At 41.7% G+C, this 21,883-nt stretch overlaps 1 protein-coding gene and 1 pseudogene across 1 annotated transcript; one reads left to right on the forward strand and one right to left on the reverse strand.

Moving 5' to 3' along the window:
• Positions 1-2,587: 2,587 nt before the first annotated feature.
• LOC137293740 (lysosomal proton-coupled steroid conjugate and bile acid symporter SLC46A3-like) lies at positions 2,588-6,488 on the forward strand. Its single transcript, XM_067824453.1, has 5 exons — positions 2,588-4,185; positions 4,335-4,418; positions 4,802-4,958; positions 5,840-5,959; positions 6,272-6,488. Exons 1-4 carry the CDS (start codon positions 2,670-2,672, stop codon positions 5,955-5,957), a joined length of 1,875 nt encoding a protein of 624 aa, XP_067680554.1. The 5' UTR covers positions 2,588-2,669; the 3' UTR covers positions 5,958-5,959; positions 6,272-6,488.
• Positions 6,489-15,502: 9,014 nt separating this feature from the next.
• On the reverse strand, positions 15,503-20,898 carry LOC137295463 (lysosomal proton-coupled steroid conjugate and bile acid symporter SLC46A3-like; annotated as a pseudogene).
• Positions 20,899-21,883: the final 985 nt, after the last annotated feature.

Raw genomic sequence — 21,883 nt, forward strand, 5'->3', positions numbered from 1 at the left:
CATGTTTTTTTAGCCAGGTGTTTTACATAAGTAAGGCAGGTAACTCCCTTTCCCTAAGTTGTTTTTGCATACCGCTAAAACGATAATTTCGCCAATAGAGTTGTAATACTACAGTTACGTGTCGGCTTGCCCAACAATATCATGTGGCACTCTAGCAACTAAATCAGCTGTTTGAAGCTTCCAGAAAAAATACAACAAGAAACTGTATGATACCTGTGACGAAGATCAAAAAGCATTAAATCACTATAGCCCTTTGTGACGAGTGAAGGTCCGGGTTAGAATAGGCCTTCAGCAACCCTTGCTTATCGTGAGAGGCGACTAACGGGATCGGTTGGTCAGACTTGGTTGACAAATGTTATTAGCGGCCAGTTGCGCAGATCGATGCTCATGTTGTTGATCACTGGATTTTCTGGTTCAGACTCAATTATTGATACACTGTCGTCACAGAGCTGGAATATTGCTGAGTGCTGCGTAAAACTGAACTCACTCACTCACTATAGCCCTTTGTCGAACATGGAGCAACTGAACTTGAAGGGATTCTGTGTCCGAAGAATTCTATATTGCTTCAAGAATGGGAATCGGGTGGTCAGACTCATCAGAATGACGCTCCTGCTTTCCGTCACTGGTTTGCTTATACTGTAGTGAATATACATGGGATATTGCAGGCTGCAACTCCTAACTAGTTTTTCTGTGTGAACAAAATTATCAATGTGACGTCAGGATGTTTTTCATAGAAGTCGTTGTATATATGATATAAAGTAGGCAGCGCTTGGATTTTCTTTTTGGAAATTACCATATATGTATATATATTAATCTCATGCAAACGGCGCTTTCAGTACTACATATGCAACACTGGACACAATGTACAAATATCTCTACACACTACTGCTGAACCATGAAGTACTCAACCTACGGTTTGGCGCCATCGCGTGTTATCACAGATGTCATGCATATTATCTGTATACTGTCATTACTTGGAATGTGGTTATCTAACAAGCTTATGTATGAGTAAATGTTATCTACTATCATGTGTTTGTTTTCGTTAGTTAGTGCAACTTCACCACAAGGATCTCGGGATGGGGTTTGGCTGTCTCTAATGTCAGGACAGGATTCAGGTCTCTTTAGTCAGGAATAGAGATCAGGCTTGGGATAAACGGGGTAATAAAGCCAAGGCAGTAGTTGAGAATACAATAATGTGCACACACATGCATACGTACACGCGCATGCACATACACTCATGCACACTGTTTATATGCAAATATCACCCGTCAAGATCCGGGTTAGAATTGGTCTTCACCAAGCCATGCTTGTCGTAAGCGGCGACTTGATTTGATTGATGCATGCCTTGCAGTGTCCCAGTTGGGTGGTTTGATATCATGGTGTTGATCACTGGACTATCTGCTTCAGGCTCGATTAATTACAGACCGCCATCATATAGCTGGAATGAAGCTGACAGCAGCGCTAAACAACAAACAACAAACATGTAATTATCTGCCTATTGGCTTCCATTCATTGGGAGTAATTTTGCAAAGTCGCAAAGAGGGCATCACACGTGTCACCGGTCGCACAAAGTGCTCAGTTCCGTGCATACCAAAAATTTAGTTCAAAACATCTTATTTCTTGATATTGTTGACAGTTGCTCCCTATTCCATGCTCGATTCCCTTAATCAGTTGTACCCGCTGTCAGTTTGATGGATTTATTGCTAACAGTCATAAAAGTCACCCCTTCTAACCTCGCAAACAAATTGCGTAGATTGATGCTTACGATGTTGATCACTGATGTGTTTGGTCCTTGATTAAACTGCACACCTCTGCCTTATTGCCGAGTCCGGCGTTACAAACAAATGACAGAAAACGGTCTAACGCTTCTTCCTTTCAGAATCTCTGCCGTGGTCGATCCATAATGCTTTTCACATTAACATTGTGATAGGGTAGGATTTAAGATCCTTTTGAGCAATGTCACAAACCTGATTACATACAATGCAATGCTTACACACATGCCAAAGAATTAGTCATTTCAGGATTAAAATTGTATAAACTGGAACACTGAAAATAGATTACGTCTTGACAAATTGCGGTTAGAGATGGCATGTTTTATAGAGGTCTGGTTACTCCAGATTCAGCCGATAAGTAGCTGCCAGGACCACACCTGAGCTTATCTGTGTCATAACTAGTGCAAGCCAAACACTCACATGACATATCATAACAATGAATCGGGGAAGAGCAAAGCCAGATAAATGTCATATATTGGTCCATAACCTATGTGGGTTACATGTCACCCCGGCTGTCTTATCACAAGGAAACGCAGAATTTTACCTTACTCGTGATGTGATATGATATGAAATGACCAAGTTAAGATAACCACCTGTCCCATGACTGTAAAGACATTTTATAGCACAAAGCATTCACTTCCTTATATCTCAGAAGCATAAAAATCAAGGAGTCGTGTAACTGTCAAGAGAAAATATTTTTGCGAATTTCACGTATACCACAGAGGTGCACGTTTGGTCAGTCTGTACCATGGCGAACAAAAGATAACGGCCAGTTGCACATCCCCGGAGATCGTTCGACATGTGATGTACGTGTCATATATCTGAGGCATGATATGAGATATAAACACCACCACACATCAGCAGCTAGACCACGTACCTAGATGATCAATAGTAGAGATGGGCGAGAGGACGCCCCTTCTGGGAGGAAATCTAGAACGAACTGCTGGCGGTAAAATCCAATTCTCTGAGCCCGCAGAGGATTGTGATCCGCTCAGTCGCAGACAGGTATCCTGGGATGATAGCATCTCCATTGCTGATGCAAGGGTTGTGCCAGTTAGAACCAGACCAAAGTCGGCACCACCGCTCCGGCTTTCTGCAGAATCAGATGACAGTGATGATGGATGGGCCAATAGCTCGCAGCGTCGAAGGCCCCAAACAAGTCTTGATCACAGAACTGACACAGATGCAGATGAGATCTACAGGATTCTTAACAGACAGAAGAGTGGAGGAAGTGAAGACGAGGTTTTCCTTAACAAGGAGACGAATAAGGACAAGGGTGTTACAAAAGTACAGATAATGAATATGGTGTTGCTGAACATAATTCAAATCATCTGGACCATTGCTAATCACATGCATAGTCCTGTATATTCGCAATATCTCTACCGACGAATCCTGGAGGAAGTCCTCGGTAACAGCACACTGCCGTCGGGACACAATTCATCGTCCTTGAATGCCACGCTGTGCTTTAAACCCTCCCCGAATGAAAGCGACTCATCTGATGGCAGCAGCGGGTACTCTCTTCAAGAAGAAGCACAGAAACTTACATCGCAGACGAGCATGTACTTCTCCTTGGTGGGTTGTGCTTTTTCTTTCGTCAGCACGGTCTTATTCGGTGCCTATTCAGATTACTTTGGAAGGAAAATGTTGTTCCTGGTGCCCTTATTTGGACACTTGATAGATTATGTCCTAGTGACAATCATCATACAATGGTCCCTTGACATCAAATTATTTTTTGCTACAGCAACCATTTCTGGCATTTGCACATCCGAGATTTTCACCATTGCATGCAACGCATACGTTGCGGACAACACGCCTCCAAAAGGGACCAGAACCGTGGCTCTACTTGTGGTTGCCATTACGGAGTCACTGACAGCTGCAGCATTGTCCACCGGCGTTGGCTACTACATCCAACTGCAAGGCTTTGTCCTTCCGTCCCTCACTGCAGCGGCCATCTTGGTTCTCACGATACTTGCAGTTGTTTTCATCCTCCCGGAAAAGAAAAAGGTGGCCGCTTCGTCCAAACTACGACAGCAGAAACTCAAGGAGAAAACAATCCTGACTCCACTTAGAGCTGTCAAGAACGTGTTTGGCTTTTACTTTTTCGAAGGTACTGTAAAACTTCGAGTTATGTATTCGCTGGCTTTGGTTGCATATTTTGTCCACGAAATTGCCATGAAAACAGGAAATATTGGTACCCTGTGGGAGATGAACTACCCTTTCTGTTGGAGCCCCGAGATGATGGGTTACTATAGCACAGCATCCTCCCTGTTCTCCGAGGTAATAAAACTCCCTCTCTTGAAGCTGTGTCAGTGCTGTTTGACCGATCAGTTCATCGCCATTTGGAGCAACCTGGCCTACACTGGATCCGTAATACTGAAGGCCTTTTCCTACGACAACTTTATGATGTATGGAGGTAAGCGTTACATGACGGCGCGGTATGAAGTCAAGTGTAGTGGGAGATCCCATCTTTCTATACGATTCAGTTGTTTTTGTTATTGCTAATTCTGAACAATATCCCAATAAGAATATGTTTTGCCAATGTATTACATTTATTTATTGCAGTGGCCTTCATGACGGCATTTGATTTGTCAGTTTCGACGATTATTAAATCCATGGTATCAAGCATGGCCGGAACTGATCGACAAGGTATGCGTGTCTCTATGCACTTTGAAAACCATTCTCGCCTACTCTCTCAATATATAATTTATATATTGTTATAATTTACACATTATTTGGAAAGAACATGCTATATATACTCATGTAAACGAAGAAAGGAATACATGAAAGGGCAAGTGTTCCTTTATTCATTTCCAGAATTTCACCCACAGTGTAATACATACATTGTGAAGAAATTTGTTCACTCAGTAGAGAATGGGTACCCGGTGGGATAAGTCATGTGACAATCTTTTAGCGCCTCACAGTGAGCCTGGTCTGTCAAGGGTAAAAATAATCAGACTGTGCGCGTTGAGCATCCTTAAAGTTGGAAATGCACAATTACTGTTACTATTAATTTATTACTATTGTTTCAGGTGCTGTGTTCTCGAGCCTAGCCATTGCCAACATTATTACCTCTTTCACGGGGACCCCCATGTTTAGCGAGATCTACAAGTACACGTTGGATATCTTTAAAGGAGTTTCTTACCTTGTTTCGGCAGGACTCCAGTGTACGGCCACGATTTGTTTGGTGTGAGTATTCTAGTTCCTGTCCCGTACCTACACTATTACACTTCATCCCACAAATGAAATTCCTATATTCTAAAACTAAGCGTGCATATATACTGAAGGAGCCATTCTTTATATAAATTTTATATATTTATATTGCGCATTTTACATACTTGCATATTGTATTAATAAATTATTATCCCGGTTAACGTAGGTGCTCTGAAGCTCCGGAAGTTTACACTGTTCTATGACCATCACACTATAATGTTTATCCGTGAAGATCAGGGTTAGAAATGATCTTCAACAACTCATGCTTGTCGTACGAAGCAAATAACGGTCTGGCTTGGATGATGCAAGTCGTCCCATTCCAATCGCGTAGTCCAATGCTCATGATGTTGATCACTGAATTGTCTGGTTAGAATCACCAGACAATAGTGTAAACGACCGAACTAACGAACAAATTATATGATGTTCTTTTCTAAAAGACCTCGGTTTTAAGATCGTGATTAACAACTTGCACGTGCGTTTTAGTTTCAAGATTTGTTTTGTTTTTGCTGTTAACACGTGTGTTTTTAATGTGATTTGAAAGCGATGCTTGTTTACCTGTCTCGTGGTTATAAAGACATTCAGACGACTCCAGGTTTTAGCTGAACAGATCATGAATACCATGCTTGAGTACAAGTGCGTTCAGGAGATTGGAAGTTGAAGTGTAACGGTATGGGGTGCCATACCCTTTTCGGATATGCATGGACGTATCGTCACCTTGCAGTATTATTGTGCTCGCGTGTCGTAACCTTTTGAGGCAACGTGACCTTGCTGCAAGGTCCTAGGGCATGTCTTGAATGATATATATTGATGCTTACAACGTTTGTGTTGATCGTGATGGTCGTTTAATCTGATTGCAGTGGGTTCGCCGTGCTCGACAAGATGGGGTACATGCAGCAGACTGAGATCATCAACATACAGGATAACAAGGAGCCCGTACCCAGGACATCCACAGCAGAAGAGGATTCGAAAGTCTAGAGGTGATATAACCTGTTATATTGGGAGAAACGTTAAATAATAATGCCTGTTGCGTTGGTAGAAAACGTTATGTAAAGATATGTTTGTTTTGCGTTAAGTATATTTCAAAATATATGCATAAAATTTTTAATAGCTATAAGCAGAGTGAATTTTATGATCCCTGGGAAGTTGAGGATTTATTCGAATTTAGACTGATCTATAGGTAATAATAGTGGGTCATTGTCACAAGGGATTTGAAGAATGAAATATGAATTGGAAACAAACATTTGGCATCTCCATGGCGTCTTGTTTTAGATGCTTCATTTCTATTACAGGACGATCCTGCTTCTTCATGTTCAAGGTCAAGAAATGTGCTAGTAGCTGTAGACGGAGTTTCCGGTACAACCTTTAACCAACGGATTACGTTCACGTGCCATACCAAAGCATGAGTCTCATTAACCCATTCAGACAATGACCTACTTTACAGTCGATCCGAATTTTTCCCCTGTGAAAATGAAAACAGACATAACAAATAAATCTGGTTATACTGAATTCCAGTCCCCTGTTTCATAAGAACATGATGTTTACAAATGAATTTTAATTTTAGACTTCAATAACACAGTATTTCTATATCGTATGGCGAAGTATAGGCCGCATACCTTAACTAAGAAATCACAGACTGTTCCTGTTTGATGAAGTCGTAAAGTGATTCACATTGCACCTGCCTCACTGGTTACACCTGTTATGTGTTTTTTGCACTCATTCAGTGTAGTTCTGGGACGCACAGTGAGATTGATACAGTATCCGTCCCGTACCAGACCACCAAATGTTTCTAGCGGCAGAGCCTCGTTTTGAGATTTCCACGATTTCCATCTGTCAGAGCACGCTGTACGACGTGTTTGCAATATGCAAGTGTTTGGACGTATCAAATCACACTGATTCATATTTATGTATCCAGTTAGATGAAGTAGTCTAAAAATTCTGCACTGGTTATCACACTAAGTTACACAATAGGACGGAACCCAGAAAAGGGAAAGGAAACCGTATCAAATCACACTGATTCATATTTATGTATCCAGTTAGATGAAGTAGTCTAAAAATTCTGGACTGGTTATCGCTCTAATTTACACAATAGGACGGAACCCAGGAAAGGGAAAAGAGACCGCTCTGTAATCAATGTTTTGACTTGGAAACACTTACAGTCCGATCAGACGATGGATTGAATCAGATTGGGTGGTGCAAGAGATACTTAATTATTCAATGTGTTATACGTCGAATGTCTTCCTATAACTTGCACTGAAAATTTACAACTGGCCATATGTCCCCCGCAGAACGATCAGTATGATTTTATCATTCGCAAACCGGCCATCGGGGCTACATGCAGGCTTCAAAATCTACAGGCCCTGAATGAAATCTGCAGGCCCATTTGGTTAAAGTCAAACAAACATAAACTAAAAACATAACACAGTTCTTGTACACAGTTTCATGCTGTTTCTAGAACGTCAAGCGAAGTCTAGGGCACACGGGGGAGCTAATATTTGTTAGACATTCCAACGCCAAAGCGCTGAAATACCAGGAGGTGAAAGTGTAAGTTATCGTAACATGATGGATCGGGGTTGATTCCCGAGCATTGACAAAGGACAAATTGGGAAACATTCCTGATGAAAAATAATTGAAAGACAATTTACGGACGGTCATAAGGGCCGCACACATTTCAAACTGTCGGCCCGATACAATAACGACCGGCGCTGGGGTCGGCGGTTATTTCGAACGCTGATAAGCACCTGTATGGCGGTTCTTGCACTACCAAACTATTGCAAATACTGCATCACACTGTGACCAATATCGGCATACTGGCACCACCTATAAAAGTCAACTTTGCAAAACTGTCGAACAGCACATAGGGATGTCTGTTCGAGACAGTTCGAGTTTTCAGTAATAATGACAATGAAGGGCTTGTTGATATCAAAGCTGTTGTCAGAAGACAATAAATGATATATTAAGCTATGAGTTTACCATGTTTTGGTTGTTACATGATCACATTGGAAATGCATCCACAGGAACAAAAAAATGGGTACACATAGTAAGTTACATATTTCTGAAGCTATGAAAGTCTTGTCATTGTAAGTATTAGATTCGGGTTGGGAGTGAACAAGCAACCAAGCAACGGGATCGAGTGGTCGACACATGTGATCGTAACACAACTGCTTAGGTCGATGTTCATGATATTGATCACTGGATTGTCTGGTCCACACTCGATTATTTACATACCGCAGCCATATAGCTGGAATAGTGGTGAGCGAGGCGTAAAACTAAACTCACGCATTCACTGAATTCGTCCACCACCATATGATATAGCTTACAATAGGCAGCGCTTAGATATAGTTTTTGGGAAATATATGTACCATATATGCCTATATATTAATCCCACTAAGTCGGGCTTAAAATGAAAGCTTTATTTAAAAGCTTTATTTAAAAGCTAAACATCAAAATTTAACAGCATTAAAACATTTTTCAGTCTGTCCCTTTCTTTATGAACAGATGGGTTTTGATTACTTTCCGTGTTTTGAATGCACGAATAGCGTGACGATGTAAACACTGTTTGTGGATTCAGCTCAATGTAAGCATTGTTGTTACTATCAGTTGGTACTATACCAGCCTAACACTTCATCACAGCTGACATGCCACAACTGGCGCAATAGCCGATCGAGGAGGAACAAAGTGCAGATTAGAGGCTCTTTGACACATATTCGTATTATCACTAGCGATGAAGTGCGCATCGTAATAAACGATTCATCTCACACCGTCAACAAACGTGCATTTGAACTAACATCACTACGTTTTTAACATGACGTTTCAGTGTTGCCAGTCGTGACATCAGCCCATTTGACAAATAAAACAAATGTGAAATCCAAATGCTCCAGAGTCAAACGTGTTTGCATTGAAAGTACAGATTCTGCTATTTACATTTGTGAGTATGGTTTATGCCGTTTTTTTTGCATTTTTTTCAGCAAACTCGCGGTGGGGGACACCAGAAATGGGTTTCACATATAGTACCCTATGTACTGGTATCGAGTGAACTATTTACTAGAATTTACGACATGAGTGTAATACCGAGGTCAGAGTCTGATCATCTCCCTATATCATGTCATCTCAGTGACGTCACCAAGCTTATGATAAGCCAAGCTGCGCCTAGCATACCCCTCTTGAAAGTGCCAAGATATATTAATAGCAATAGTGATAGACAACATTTCACTGATGTGTATACTTCTGACAAAGTGATGGGGATGATCTCGGAATTTCTGGAGTATTTAGATGGTGATATCAATCGTGCAGTTGCCAAACTGTCTAATATTGTTGCTGCTACAGGGAGACAACTCAGACCGACCGTCTTTAATGTTCGAACGACTCTCAAACAACCACCCTGGTTTGATAACGATTGCCAACAACTAAAAACCATTAAGTATAGATGCCTTCACAGATTTAGGAAATTCAGCTGTGACGATAATCGAAGGAAGTACTTAGAATAAAAAAGAGCCTTTAAAAAGTTGTGCTGTCTCAAGAAAACTGAATTCGATAAGAAAGAAGCAGACGAGATCGCCTATGCAGCAAAACATGGAAATTGCAAAGAATTTTGGAAAAGGATAAAACAAGCATTTCGCACAAGTAATGACTCATGGGTTCAAGCCCAGGACTGGCAGTGTTACTTTAAGACGTTATTGAATCCTACATTATCCGAAACTACCCCTGTCTTCGATGAACATGTCAAATACTTTCTTGAACACCATTCGTGCCATGACTGTGGTGGGTTAGCTAACCAGGACATCTATCTCAATGACGAACTTTCTGAAGCAGAAATTAAAAATGAAATTTCTAACCTCAAAAATGGGAAAGCACCTGGTACAGATGGGGTACCTCCGGAACTTTACAAACTGTCATCGGAACTGATAATCCCATATCTGAAGCTGTTATTCAATAAGATCCTAGATGAGGGTATATTCCCATCACAGTGGAATATTGGAATGGTCTTGCCTATATTTAAGTCTGGTGATAAGACTGAACCATCAAATTACAGAGGAATTTCCCTACTAAATATAATGGGAAAAATCTTTACAACAATAATCGAGTCACGACTTAGAAAATGGATTGAACTCAATGAATTAATATCTGAATGTCAAGCAGGATTCCGTCCACAATATTCTACTACAGATCATTTATTTACGCTACAGGCATTGTGTTCCAAATACTTGGGTAAAACAAAAGGTCGTTTCTACTGTGGATTCATTGACTTTAAAAAAGCATTTGACTTTGTAGACAGAGATAAATTATTATACGTGCTCGTGCAACGTGGATGTCATGGAAAGTTATTTATCTTACTCAAAAGCATGTACGCATCAGTGAAGGCCTGTGTTAAAGTTGGTAATTCAAGAACGGTAGCGTTTGATACCTCCCGTGGAGTAAGGCAAGGATGTGTCTTAAGTCCCGTACTCTTTATTCTGTTTATTAATGAATTTGCCACCGAACTGTACAGGTCTTGTAACAGTGGAGTGTTCGTTACACAGGATATACGAGATCTACTGCTACTAATGTTTGCCGACGACATCGTCCTTTTTGCCACGAGTGTTATTGGTCTGCAACGACAACTAAGGATCCTGGAGTCATTTTGTGTAAAATGGGGACTGGAGTTGAACTTAAAAAAGTCAAATATCATCGTATTTCGAAATGGCGGAATTCTTACAAAATCGGAAAGATGGTTCTTCGGTAATCAGCCTATGGAGGTTGTTAGTTACTATAAATATCTTGGGATTGTGTTTTCATCAAGATTAATATGGACAAAAGCGTGTGAAACCCTTGCACAACAAGCAAACAAAGCCTGTCTTTCATTGTTTAGAATCTTTAGGAAAAACCAGGAAATAACATACTCTACGGCACGGATGATATTTGACACGAAGATAGCACCAATACTACTCTATGGAGCTGAAATATGGGGACACAAGTATTCAGATTCAATTGAAAGGATTCAGATGATGTATTTTAAAAGATTTCTCAAAATTGGAAAATTTGCATCCAGCAAGGCCATTCTCGGTGAACTTGGACGTTATCCAATGTATGTCTTCAGCCAAATCAAAGTAATTACGTTTTGGTTCAGACTGTTATACATGAATCCACAGCGTTATCCCATACAGTGTTATAAGATGCTCAAAGTGTTTGACGATTTGGGCAAAATTAATTGGGTGTCAAGTGTGAGATCTATTTTATTCAGAAACGGGTTTTCACATGTATGGCAAAACCAAGGCGTTGGCGATGTACAGTTATTCATCCTAACCTTCGAACAACGCATCAAAGATATAGCCTGCCAGACTTGGCATAATGATGTTTGTAGCTCAACTTTTCTAAAACACTATTCACAATTCAAATATAACCTTCACTTGGAACCGTATATCACTGAATTAAAAAACAAAAACCTAATACGTGCATACTGCAAATTCCGAATTTCCCACAACAATCTGAAGATAAACAAATTTAGATGTAAGAAAGATGCCGCAATAACAGACTTTGTGTGTACAGTATGTAATGCCTTGGAAGTTGAAGATGAGAATCATGTCTTTTTCAAGTGTAAATATTACGAATGTTGGCGTGAAAAGTATTTCTTACAACTTGGAAAAGTGTATAGAGGTCCATTAGCCTTAGAATCAATCCTCAAATCAAGGAACAGTCAGGTAATATATTTTACTGCCGTATTTTTGCATAATATATTCCAAGCAAGATCTGCACCCAGTTGACCACTGTACAACGGTTAAATAACTGTATAACTGTATTATAGGCCACAAGGCCGATATTACGCAAATAAACTGTCTGTCTGTCTGTCTGTCTGTCTGTCATGTGCGGAATCCAGGTCCTCAGCGTGACGGAGCAAACGCTTTACCTATACGGCTACCCCGGTGCCCCTTTACGCTATGTGTGTTTGTATATTTCTTTAAGGTGTTGTTCTAACTATATAAATGATTTACCGTTGACACAAGCACACGGACAAATCCCCTGTGGTAACAGTCAGTCACGATCTTTCAAAAGGAAGTTGTTCTAACTGATATACACATTGCTGTGAATACCTTATTAACAAGCATAGGGGACATAATCTTTCCGCGTGCAGTCTTGTGGTTAAAGCTGTCGCTCGTCACGCCGAGGATCCGGGTTTGATTCCCCACATGGGTACAGTTGGTGAAACTCATTTATGTCAAAGACCATGATGATGTTGCTTGAATATTGCTGACAGCGGTCTAAAAACATATTCACTTACTCACTCCTGAAATTTGTACATAACTGGCCTGGATATTAATCATTACTAATACTTCAATTGAATGAATTATTTTATTCTTAACGGAATGCATTCATTAACGCAAGTTTTCTTGCTGTCCACTTATCGCCAGTCTGATTTTAAGCCGATTGTAGCAATATTCCACCAGATACCAGAAATGGGCTACACACATTAAACCCATTTTGGAAATCGAACCCGTGGTATCGGGTGTATGAACGCGTTAACCACTAGGCTAACCCCACCGCCCCTACATCGTTCTAACCTGATGTGATAGAAAACTTCTGAAACGTGTTCCACATCCGTGACCAGAGTGCTTGTATATTCGTGGCAAATGACGGGGGTAATGTAACTAAATGCTTACAGCGGTCGCTCATAACTCCACAGGTCCCTGTTCGAAACCACAGTGTCTTGGGACTTTGCTGGAGTATAGCTATCAACTTTAATCACGCACCCCCTGACAAGCCGAACAAAAGTAATCCATGGAATCGCTCCACACCTATTTCATGTTGATGGAGGGTGCACATGATAAGAATTCTGTAGAACACTCGTGGGTGAGTTTAGTTTTACGCCGCACACAACAATATTCCACCTATATGGCGGTGGTCTGTAAATAATCGAGTCTGGACCAGACAATCCAGTGATCAACAACATGAACATCGATCTGCACAATTGGGAACCGATGACATGTGTCAACCAAGTCAGCGAGCCTGACCACCCGATCCCGTTAGTCGCCTCTTACGACAAACCGAGTGACGGCGTTCTGTACATGATAAGGTCTGATCGACAGCATGAGCATCAGTCTACGTAACTGGGATACGATGACGTGTTAGCCAAGTCAGCGGGTCTGACCACCTGATAGTCGCTTCATATCACAAGCACGTGTTGCTTCCAGTGTAGAGCCATTAGCACGAGAATGCCATCAGTGCGAGAATGAATCAATCGAGCATAGTCTGATCATATGCTCCAAACTTACTAGTATAGATTCCACTACACTATATTAGAATCACCTGCTACCTGAGCGGACATGTATGTAAACAACTGAAGATACAGAGACTTGTGACATCTGTGATTGGGTGATATAGTGTAAGATATTTATGTTTTGAAAAGCATTCTCATCCAGTAATTAAAACTGACCACAATTGTAAGTATTCAGTGCTGTCATTGTTATGTCCATGACTTATGCTTATATGTGTAAGGATATTTTCAAGTAGGTGACATTTGGTGCGAAACTGTGGTTGAAGAGTTCTGCTTCCTGTGCTTGGAAAATACGACGGACGAATTGGCCCAAAATTGTGTTCTATTGTTGCTGGGCCTGACTGTTCCCATGTGTACATGGAGTGGACGTTGAATAACCTGGAACAATTAAGTCTGTTCAGTAAGGGAGGCAACTCTGTATTGTGAGATTTCAAGACGATTCTTTCAATCTCTCCCAAGGTATCTGTAGGAGTTTTATGTAGTTTCTAAAACAATATCCCAGAAAAAGTTGGAGATATTCAAACATTATTTTTGCCGGTATTTACAAGGAACTGACACTGGTTAACGTTTGGTCACAGTAGCATTAGTTACCTCCCTTTAAAGTTAAATAGTCAAATTCATATGTGAGAGAGATTTTCACAATTCGTAAAAAAATGAACCACTTTGTTTGCATAAATTATTTATACTTACAACGGATGTTTTGATAGGTCATATGTTTATTGTATTTACAGATATATAAACAATGTTGCCTTGGTAAAACTCTTTGGCCACCACAAATAGGTTATGAAAGAATTTTAAAACATAGTAGGTCACACTTAAATATAAAAACATTAAGATTTTTGTTTTAAATACGTTCATCCGGTTAACAGAAACATATCAGAACTATTCATACCACAACAGTGAGTTAATGAGTGTGTTATTACTTTCACATTAGTATAACATCAACCATACCGTCAAGAGAACAATCTAATTTATATCAACATTAAAATCAACAAAATTAGAACATGAAAAACTGCCTTTGAAGGACAGTAAATATACTACAGTGTCACAGATATATAAATTTAAAACTAGTGCACTATCGTTAAATTAATTTGCTAGAGGCACTGCAAAACAAAGCAGGCTACAGATCACAAAGAAGTGAAGGAGTATGTTTAGTTGCATCAAAGATGACTTTCTCCACTTCATGGGAGAACCAACTGCAAACATTATGCAGATGAATTGGATGAGCATCATGCATGAAACTGGTGAGCAGCATGTGTGTTTTAGTGTGAAGCTTTGGAAAGAATTTAATCATTTATTGTACCTATGACAACATCATTTTAATGTTACGAATTTGTAATACAGGAGTTCATGTGTAAGCAGTACTTTGAAACAGTAAGAATACTTTCCCAAAACTAGTTCAGAAACGTTTACTGAAGAACGAGGCTACATTTACACTAATGGGTCTAAACTGTTAAAGGGAAGTATAGTATGGTTGTTGGTGACAAAGGGAGGTAACCTGGATCTTAACGCAGGACCTTATTCAATCTGATATATCCATCCGGCCGATATAGTGACACTATATTTTTAATATATATTTTTTCAAATGACCAAGCGATACGTATTTGTTCCTTTTCATCTCTAAAGAAGTTTGTGTTAAATTGAGCTAATCCATTTCACATCCAGCGGTTTAATTCATCACTTACGATGCATTCATTACAATACAAAACACCCAAGCCACAAATACTCTTTTGATCTTTCTCTAGTAAACGAACTGAGCAATGGCTATCAGAGTGACACAATACGAACATGGTTTGGTTCAGTTTGTTAGAGGGCGATTAGGTAGCCTAGTGGCTAAAGCGCTCGCTCGTCACGCCGAAAACCTGGGTTTGATTCCCCACATGTGGACAATGTGTGACGTCTGTTTCTGGTGTCTCCCATCCGGAGATATTGCTGGAACATTGCTAAAAGCTGCGTAAATAAAACTCACTTACTAGAACGATATAATAGTCTTGCAATTTTCCCTAGGATTTCGGTTTGTGAGTGAGTGAGTTGAGATTTAAATTCACTTCGGCAATATTTCAGCCAAATCATGACTAAAACTCGTCCCTGATGCTGAAATATTTCTAAGGGCCGTAAAACAAACCCTACTCACTCAATGTATTAGAAACTCTTTTGGATATCCTATAATCAGATGATCAGCTATTCTAGAAGTTAGAATTCATAGCTAAAGTACAGTCTTATGCCCACGAGGAAAAGACCCCGATACGAAAGATTTACATGTCCAATATTAACCCTAAGAGTCCAGATCTGGCTTCTCGGGTGTTGTGGCGATGTGTGTTTCCTCGTTGATAATGACTGTCTCCGATTTTACCTTGCGTAGTATCCCTGGCGCCAGGCAGTAAAACACCCTGCAACAGTTTTGTTATGCGTTAATAAAACAATCGTTTACGTGAATAAGACACTATGTGACAGTTTCATTTTACGGTAATAAAGTACACTGTATCAATTGTTTGACGTAAATATAACAACCCTGTGACGGATTGGTTTGTTATACGTCAAAAACACCATGTAAGAATTTTATTGTACATTTCTAAATACATACCATGTAGCAATTTTGTTATGCGTCAATAAAACACCCGGTACTAGCATTGCTTTACGTCATATACCCTGTGATTGGTTTGTTATACGTCAAAAACACCATGTAACAATTTTGTTGTATGTTTCTAAATACCATGTAGCATGTAACAATTTTGTTATGCGTCAATAAAACACCCGGTATAGCATTGCTTTATGTCATATATTCTATGACAGTGTTGCTTTACGTTACTATAACACCCTGCAACATTACAGTTTTAAGTTAGTCAAACACATGCATCCTTACTGTTACGTTAATAAAATACCCTGTAACCGGTTTTTTGTTCAACACTAATAAAATACCATGTAACAGATTTGTTTTAGGTCAATAATACACCATGTAACAGGTCAGCCCCCCGTTACTTAACACCATGTACCAGTTTTGTTATATGTCTTTAAAACACCATGTAACGGATTTGTTTTACATCAATAATGCACCAGGTAACAGTTTTGTTATGGTCAACAAAACACTCTGTAATATCATGTCAATAAAATACCTTGTAACCGGTTTGTTATACGTCAATACACCATGTAACAACATAGCTTTGCGTCAATAAAACACCCCGTAACACCATTGCCATACATCAACACTTGATAAACTACACAACAATAAAACCTCATTATGCATTAACCCTGGTGAACATTATTGGACATTTTTTCATTAAATGTTATTTTTCATACTTACCTGGTTGAAAACCAACAATTGCCCTAGCGCTCACCGATGCGCTCAATCTCTCTACTTACACCACAGAGAGAGAGAGAGAGAGAGAGAGAGAGAGAGAGAGAGAGAGAGAGAGAGAGAGAGAGAGAGAGAGAGAGAGAGAGAGAGAGAGAGAGAGAGAGAGAGAGAGAGAGAGAGAGAGAGAGAGAGAGAGAGAGAGAGAGAGAGAGAGACGACCCTGTGCGTAGCTGGGTCGCGCCTCCCACAGGTCACGCGACCTCTTGACACGTCATTCCCCGGCGGCGACACAGGTAACCCCCCTGGGAGGGGGGAAGGTAGGGAAATCACGACTTATTGGCTTTCAACCAGGTAAGTATAAAACATAACATGTAATAAAAAAATGACCATTTATTTTACATACTTATCATAGTTGAAAGCCAACGATTGCCCAGGTTCCCACAGTCGGAGGAAGGCTAGAGGGAGTTAAGACCCAGATCGTCTTTCAATCTGCGGTAGTGTAAGTGGTTCTGACAAGGGAGACTGAAGGTTAACAGAGAACGAGGAAAGATTCGAACGTTTATTAACAAAGGATCTCAGAAAACCGCGGAAGGTTGCCCTGTGCCGCTAGAGGACCTACGTAGGTCTTAGTGTGTTTCGTCTCCTGATGAACAATGACCCCCGGAGTTCTCTGCTGTGCAAAGACCTGGGGTCCTAACCGGGACACTCCCGCCAAATCCTCATTCGATAGTTCCCTTAAATAGCGGTCGGCATAGACTGACCTTGACCTCCAGAAACACCCGTCGAGGATGTCTGTCACAGCAATATTGCTGTGGTATGCCAAGGTAGCCGATGCTGCCCTGATTGTATGTGGGTAGGTTTTTGCGGGTGCTGGGAGGTCAGCAGACTTGTATGCTTCTATCACCGCTGAGCGGAAGTAGACACCCAGTGTCCTCGTGCTCCGTTGGGAATGATGAAGAAACAACCTGCGTCGGCCCCGTCTCAGGGTGCGGGTGCGCCCTGACCGGACACAATGCAAGCGCTCTATCATCATTGTGGTCTACCAGTGGAGTCAAAACGGGGATGTGGAAAGTGTGGCCGAGTTCTTCCGCCTCTTGATTTTTACACACGAAAGTGGGATCGAGCCATAGAACTTCAAAAGGTCCGCATGAAGTGTGTGGATCTCGCTAGGATCCTAGCGGCTGAAGCCACAGCTACCAGTAAGGCAGTCTTGACCGTCACCCTGAGGATGGGGGCTTCCTCTAGCGGCTCATAAAAGTCCGACTTAAGGTGGCTCAGGACTATGCGCAGGTCCCACTCGGGGGCCCTGGGTTTGCGTCTGCCACCTGCCTGTCTGAAGCTCTTATCGAGCTCCTTCAATACCGACACATCCAACCCTGGGGACCGTTTCCTGATGACGGACATGATGCCCGCCAGGTTGGTGTTGATGGAAAAGGCATTGAGGCCCCTTACAGTACGTACGTGGACGATAGTCCGCGATCTGAGGAAAGGAAGCAGTGTCAGCACAAAACCCCTGATCCTCGCATAAGGAAACAAACGTCCCCCACTGGAAATCATACAGTTTCCTAGTTGTCACCCTCTGCGAGCCCGCTATGGCAGAAGCGACCCGGTTGGAGTACCCACTGCTCCTGAGACGCCTTTGTATACTAGCCAAGCATGCAGATTGAGTACCTAAGGGTTCTCGTGTATCCGTCCGCTTGGCTGACTTAGGAGAAGATCCCTCCGAAGAGGTATCTGTACAGGCTCCTGACTGCAAAGTCTGTGGAGGGGTACATTCTCTTGTAGTTTGATTATTACTCGTTGTAGTGATGCTGGGGGAGGGAAAGCGTAAGCGTCCATCCCTTTCCAATCTCCGGACAGAGCGTCTAAGGCCCAGGCATCTGGGTCTGGTACAGGGGACACATACGTGGGCAGTTGGTGTTTGAGTTTGGTGGCAAACAGGTCCACCAACGGCCTGCCGAACTGAAGACACAGCGTTTGGAAGGTCCGAGGGTGCAGTTGCCACTCCGTGGAGGGAGGGCAGACAGATTTGGGCTGTGCCTCCGGCCACGGATCCGAATGCACGGTATAGAGGTTCATCTTGCGACAAAATTGCACTCACTTCATTTGAATATAATACATGGTTGAGAAATTGAAAAACCCGAAATTTTAGTCTCCGAGCCCAAGAATATATTACTATTTCTACAAATTTGACGTCTGAAATCAACAAAACGGGTATCCGGGTAGGGTATGGTAAGAGGGGGAGGGGTACCAGGATAGAAAATATGGACATGTACCATCCGTAGTTACAAGGTATAATGGCTGTTTGTACGTACACAAGTATGGCGGCTGTCAGGGCGCGTGTTCCACCGCATGTAAAGTAGACGAAGCCACGCATTGTCGCCACGGTTGCGTCATACACGGCACCGTATATCGTCATCCCCAGCATAGTGGCCACAGCTCCAGCCACGGTCAGTCCCGCAAACAAAGAACCTGAACGAGCGAAACTAATGTCAGTGTATGGTGTAACACACACGTATACAGATATACATCCAGTGTCTGAGTGAGTGAATGAGTATGATCTTACTCCGCTTTTAGGAATATCCCAGCAATATCACGCCCGGGAACACCAGAAACGAGCTTCTCATATCGTCTTTAAGTTGGGAACTGAAAACGGAACCTCGACGTGACGAAGGAACACTTTACTTAGTAGGTTACCATACCGCACCTATATACACAGACTTTGCGCGAAGAACGATGAGTATTACCCTGAATCTCTGCTGGAGCCAACCTTGACACGATCCCTCTCATTACAGGCATCATTGGAACAGCCAGTGCTGACAGAACGGTCTCTGTAGGACAAAAGAACAACCACATTCAATAAGATGGAGCATACACTATATACGCATATATATATACGTGTGTGTGTGTGTGTGTGTGTGTGTGTGAGAGAGAGAGAGAGAGGGTGTGTGTATGTGTTTAAAAGTCGCAATAGACAATAGTCCAACTTTTGCGGCAGAGGTGCGTAAACAATCGAGTCTGAACCAAGCAATCCAGTGATCAACGTCATGAGCATGCATATATATATATATATATATATATATATATATATATATATATATATATATATATATATATATATATATATATATATCCTCGTATATATATATACTTCAATAATACTAAAAATACACCTTAAATCCAACCAGTTTCATGTCATAAGAACAAGTGCAGCTGCAATCAGTCAGTCACCAAATCTTAGATACGCAAAACACTTACGGGCATATATCATGAAATCAGTGTACGCCAGGCCATGAAGAACGTCAGAACCTCCTCTCACCAGTGCCGTCCCAATGGCGATCATCTCGTCAGTTGAACACATGTGAAACAGCTTGACCACAGCAACACTGAAAAACTGGTTCAGTAGCATGGCCGCCATATTGACGTAGCCAATCATCTCTGGTCCCCAGCAAAATGGTTGATTAAGAACCAACATGTAATCTATATATCCCGTGCCAGAATCGCCTACAGTTGTCACGAAGAGCGCTAAGAAAGCTATCCAAAACAATGTCCTCTTTCTGCCAAAGTCTTTGGAGAAATAGAATCCGAAAACGTTCTTGATAGCTTTAGTTGGGGCAACGCATGGCGATTGTTTCTTTTCAAGAGCAACTGTTTCTGGAAGTAGAACAACAGTTATGAAAACTGAGAGGAATACCAGAGCGGATGTGACGAAGGAAGGCCATACAAAGCCCGTATATTGGATAAAGTATCCAGTTCCTGCTTGAGAAAGAGCTGCAGCGAAGTAGCTTGTGAAGTCCAGAACAGCCATTCCTACCGTCCTGGATGCTTTAGGTGGTGTATTGTCAGCGGTGTATACATAACTGGCAAGATTTACGCCATAGTATCCAGCCGTGATCCCTGTGATGGCTTCCCCGATGTACATATATCTCAAGTCCATGTTCCAGTACATGATTGCAGTACACAGAGCATTGCGAAGACCTTCGCCCATCAATGGAACCACGAACAGAATCCGTCGACCGATAAAGTCAGAGTACGAACCAAGCAGGGTGGAAGTTATGATAGACAAGGGTACGCTAATGTAGCTGAACATGACCCTTAAGTTGTTGCTCATTTCCTCCGCCTGAACATGATTTTGGTATATTGGATCTGTTATGTTAACGAAACATTTTGATGATGCGCTGGTGGAGAACGCGTCTGTTCCATTGTCGACAAAGCTCGCTTAAGTAACGCTGGTAAAGATATTGGGAGAGAACTGGAGACCGCATATAGGAAGATAAATGGAAGATGAGCAACACAATGTTGGCCTTGAGGAGATTGCCCAGCTTGGATCTGTCCTCTGAATCTTTGTGAACTTGGAGCAGAGGTGTGGACTCCATGACTGCCGGCGAGGTTCTTCTTACTGCCATCCGCCTATCTGTTGAGGTTATGTCGACAGGTTAACGACGACGGTTTGTCTGTAATCTGAGCTTCATAAGCTGTTTACGTCATATAAGTGTTGGATAGATACGGTTATCGAGATGATACTGGCGGGATGAGCAATGAACAAACTATTTACCTTTCACGCAAGTCGATTCTTTATCAGCGGAATGATGGTCAACACCATACAATAGATCTTGGGTTTATATGTTGCCAACTGTGGGATAAAGCAACTTTCACACAGTCACTCAAATAAGGTTTTAGAGACATTTTCCCTCTCATACAGAGACAACCCGCGATGATCCGTATTAGTACGTGTTAGTACAGCAACCCATACGTGTCGTAAGAGGCCATTAACACGATCGGGTAGTCAGGCTACGGCTTGGTTGGTCGTAGATCGATTCTGATGATGCTGATCACGGGATTGTATGGTCCAGACTCGATTATTTACAGACCCTGTCTAAATCTCACTTATTTTGTACCAAGAAACATCCAGAAGTGTGGCAAAGGCTGAAGCTTTGTGACCAAAGTTTCAACACAGAGAGTGTTAAAAAGGCTGTTAAAAGAGCAACATCCTCTTGTAATTGTTATGGGCAAATGGGCAAATGACAAATGTTACCCATGAAGGTCCCGGGGTAGAATAGGCCTTCAGCAACCCATGCTTGTCATAAAAGGCGACATGTTTGTCGTAAGAGGTGACTAAAAGGATCGGGCGATCAGGCTCGCTGACTTGGTTGACACGTCATTGGTTCCCAATAGCGCAGATCGATGCTCATGCTGTTGATCACTGGATTGTCTGTTCCGGATTCGATTATTTACAGACAGTCGCCATATAGCTGGAATATTGCTGGGTGCGACGTAAAACTAACCTCACGCACTCACACGCTAAGGGCATAACGGTGAAACGTTCCCTGTTCACTGCTGACACTGTACGTCTAGTCGGTG

The sequence above is a fragment of the Haliotis asinina genome, chromosome 8 (assembly GCF_037392515.1).
Source record: "Haliotis asinina isolate JCU_RB_2024 chromosome 8, JCU_Hal_asi_v2, whole genome shotgun sequence".
Classification (NCBI taxonomy): Eukaryota; Metazoa; Mollusca; class Gastropoda; order Lepetellida; family Haliotidae; genus Haliotis; species Haliotis asinina.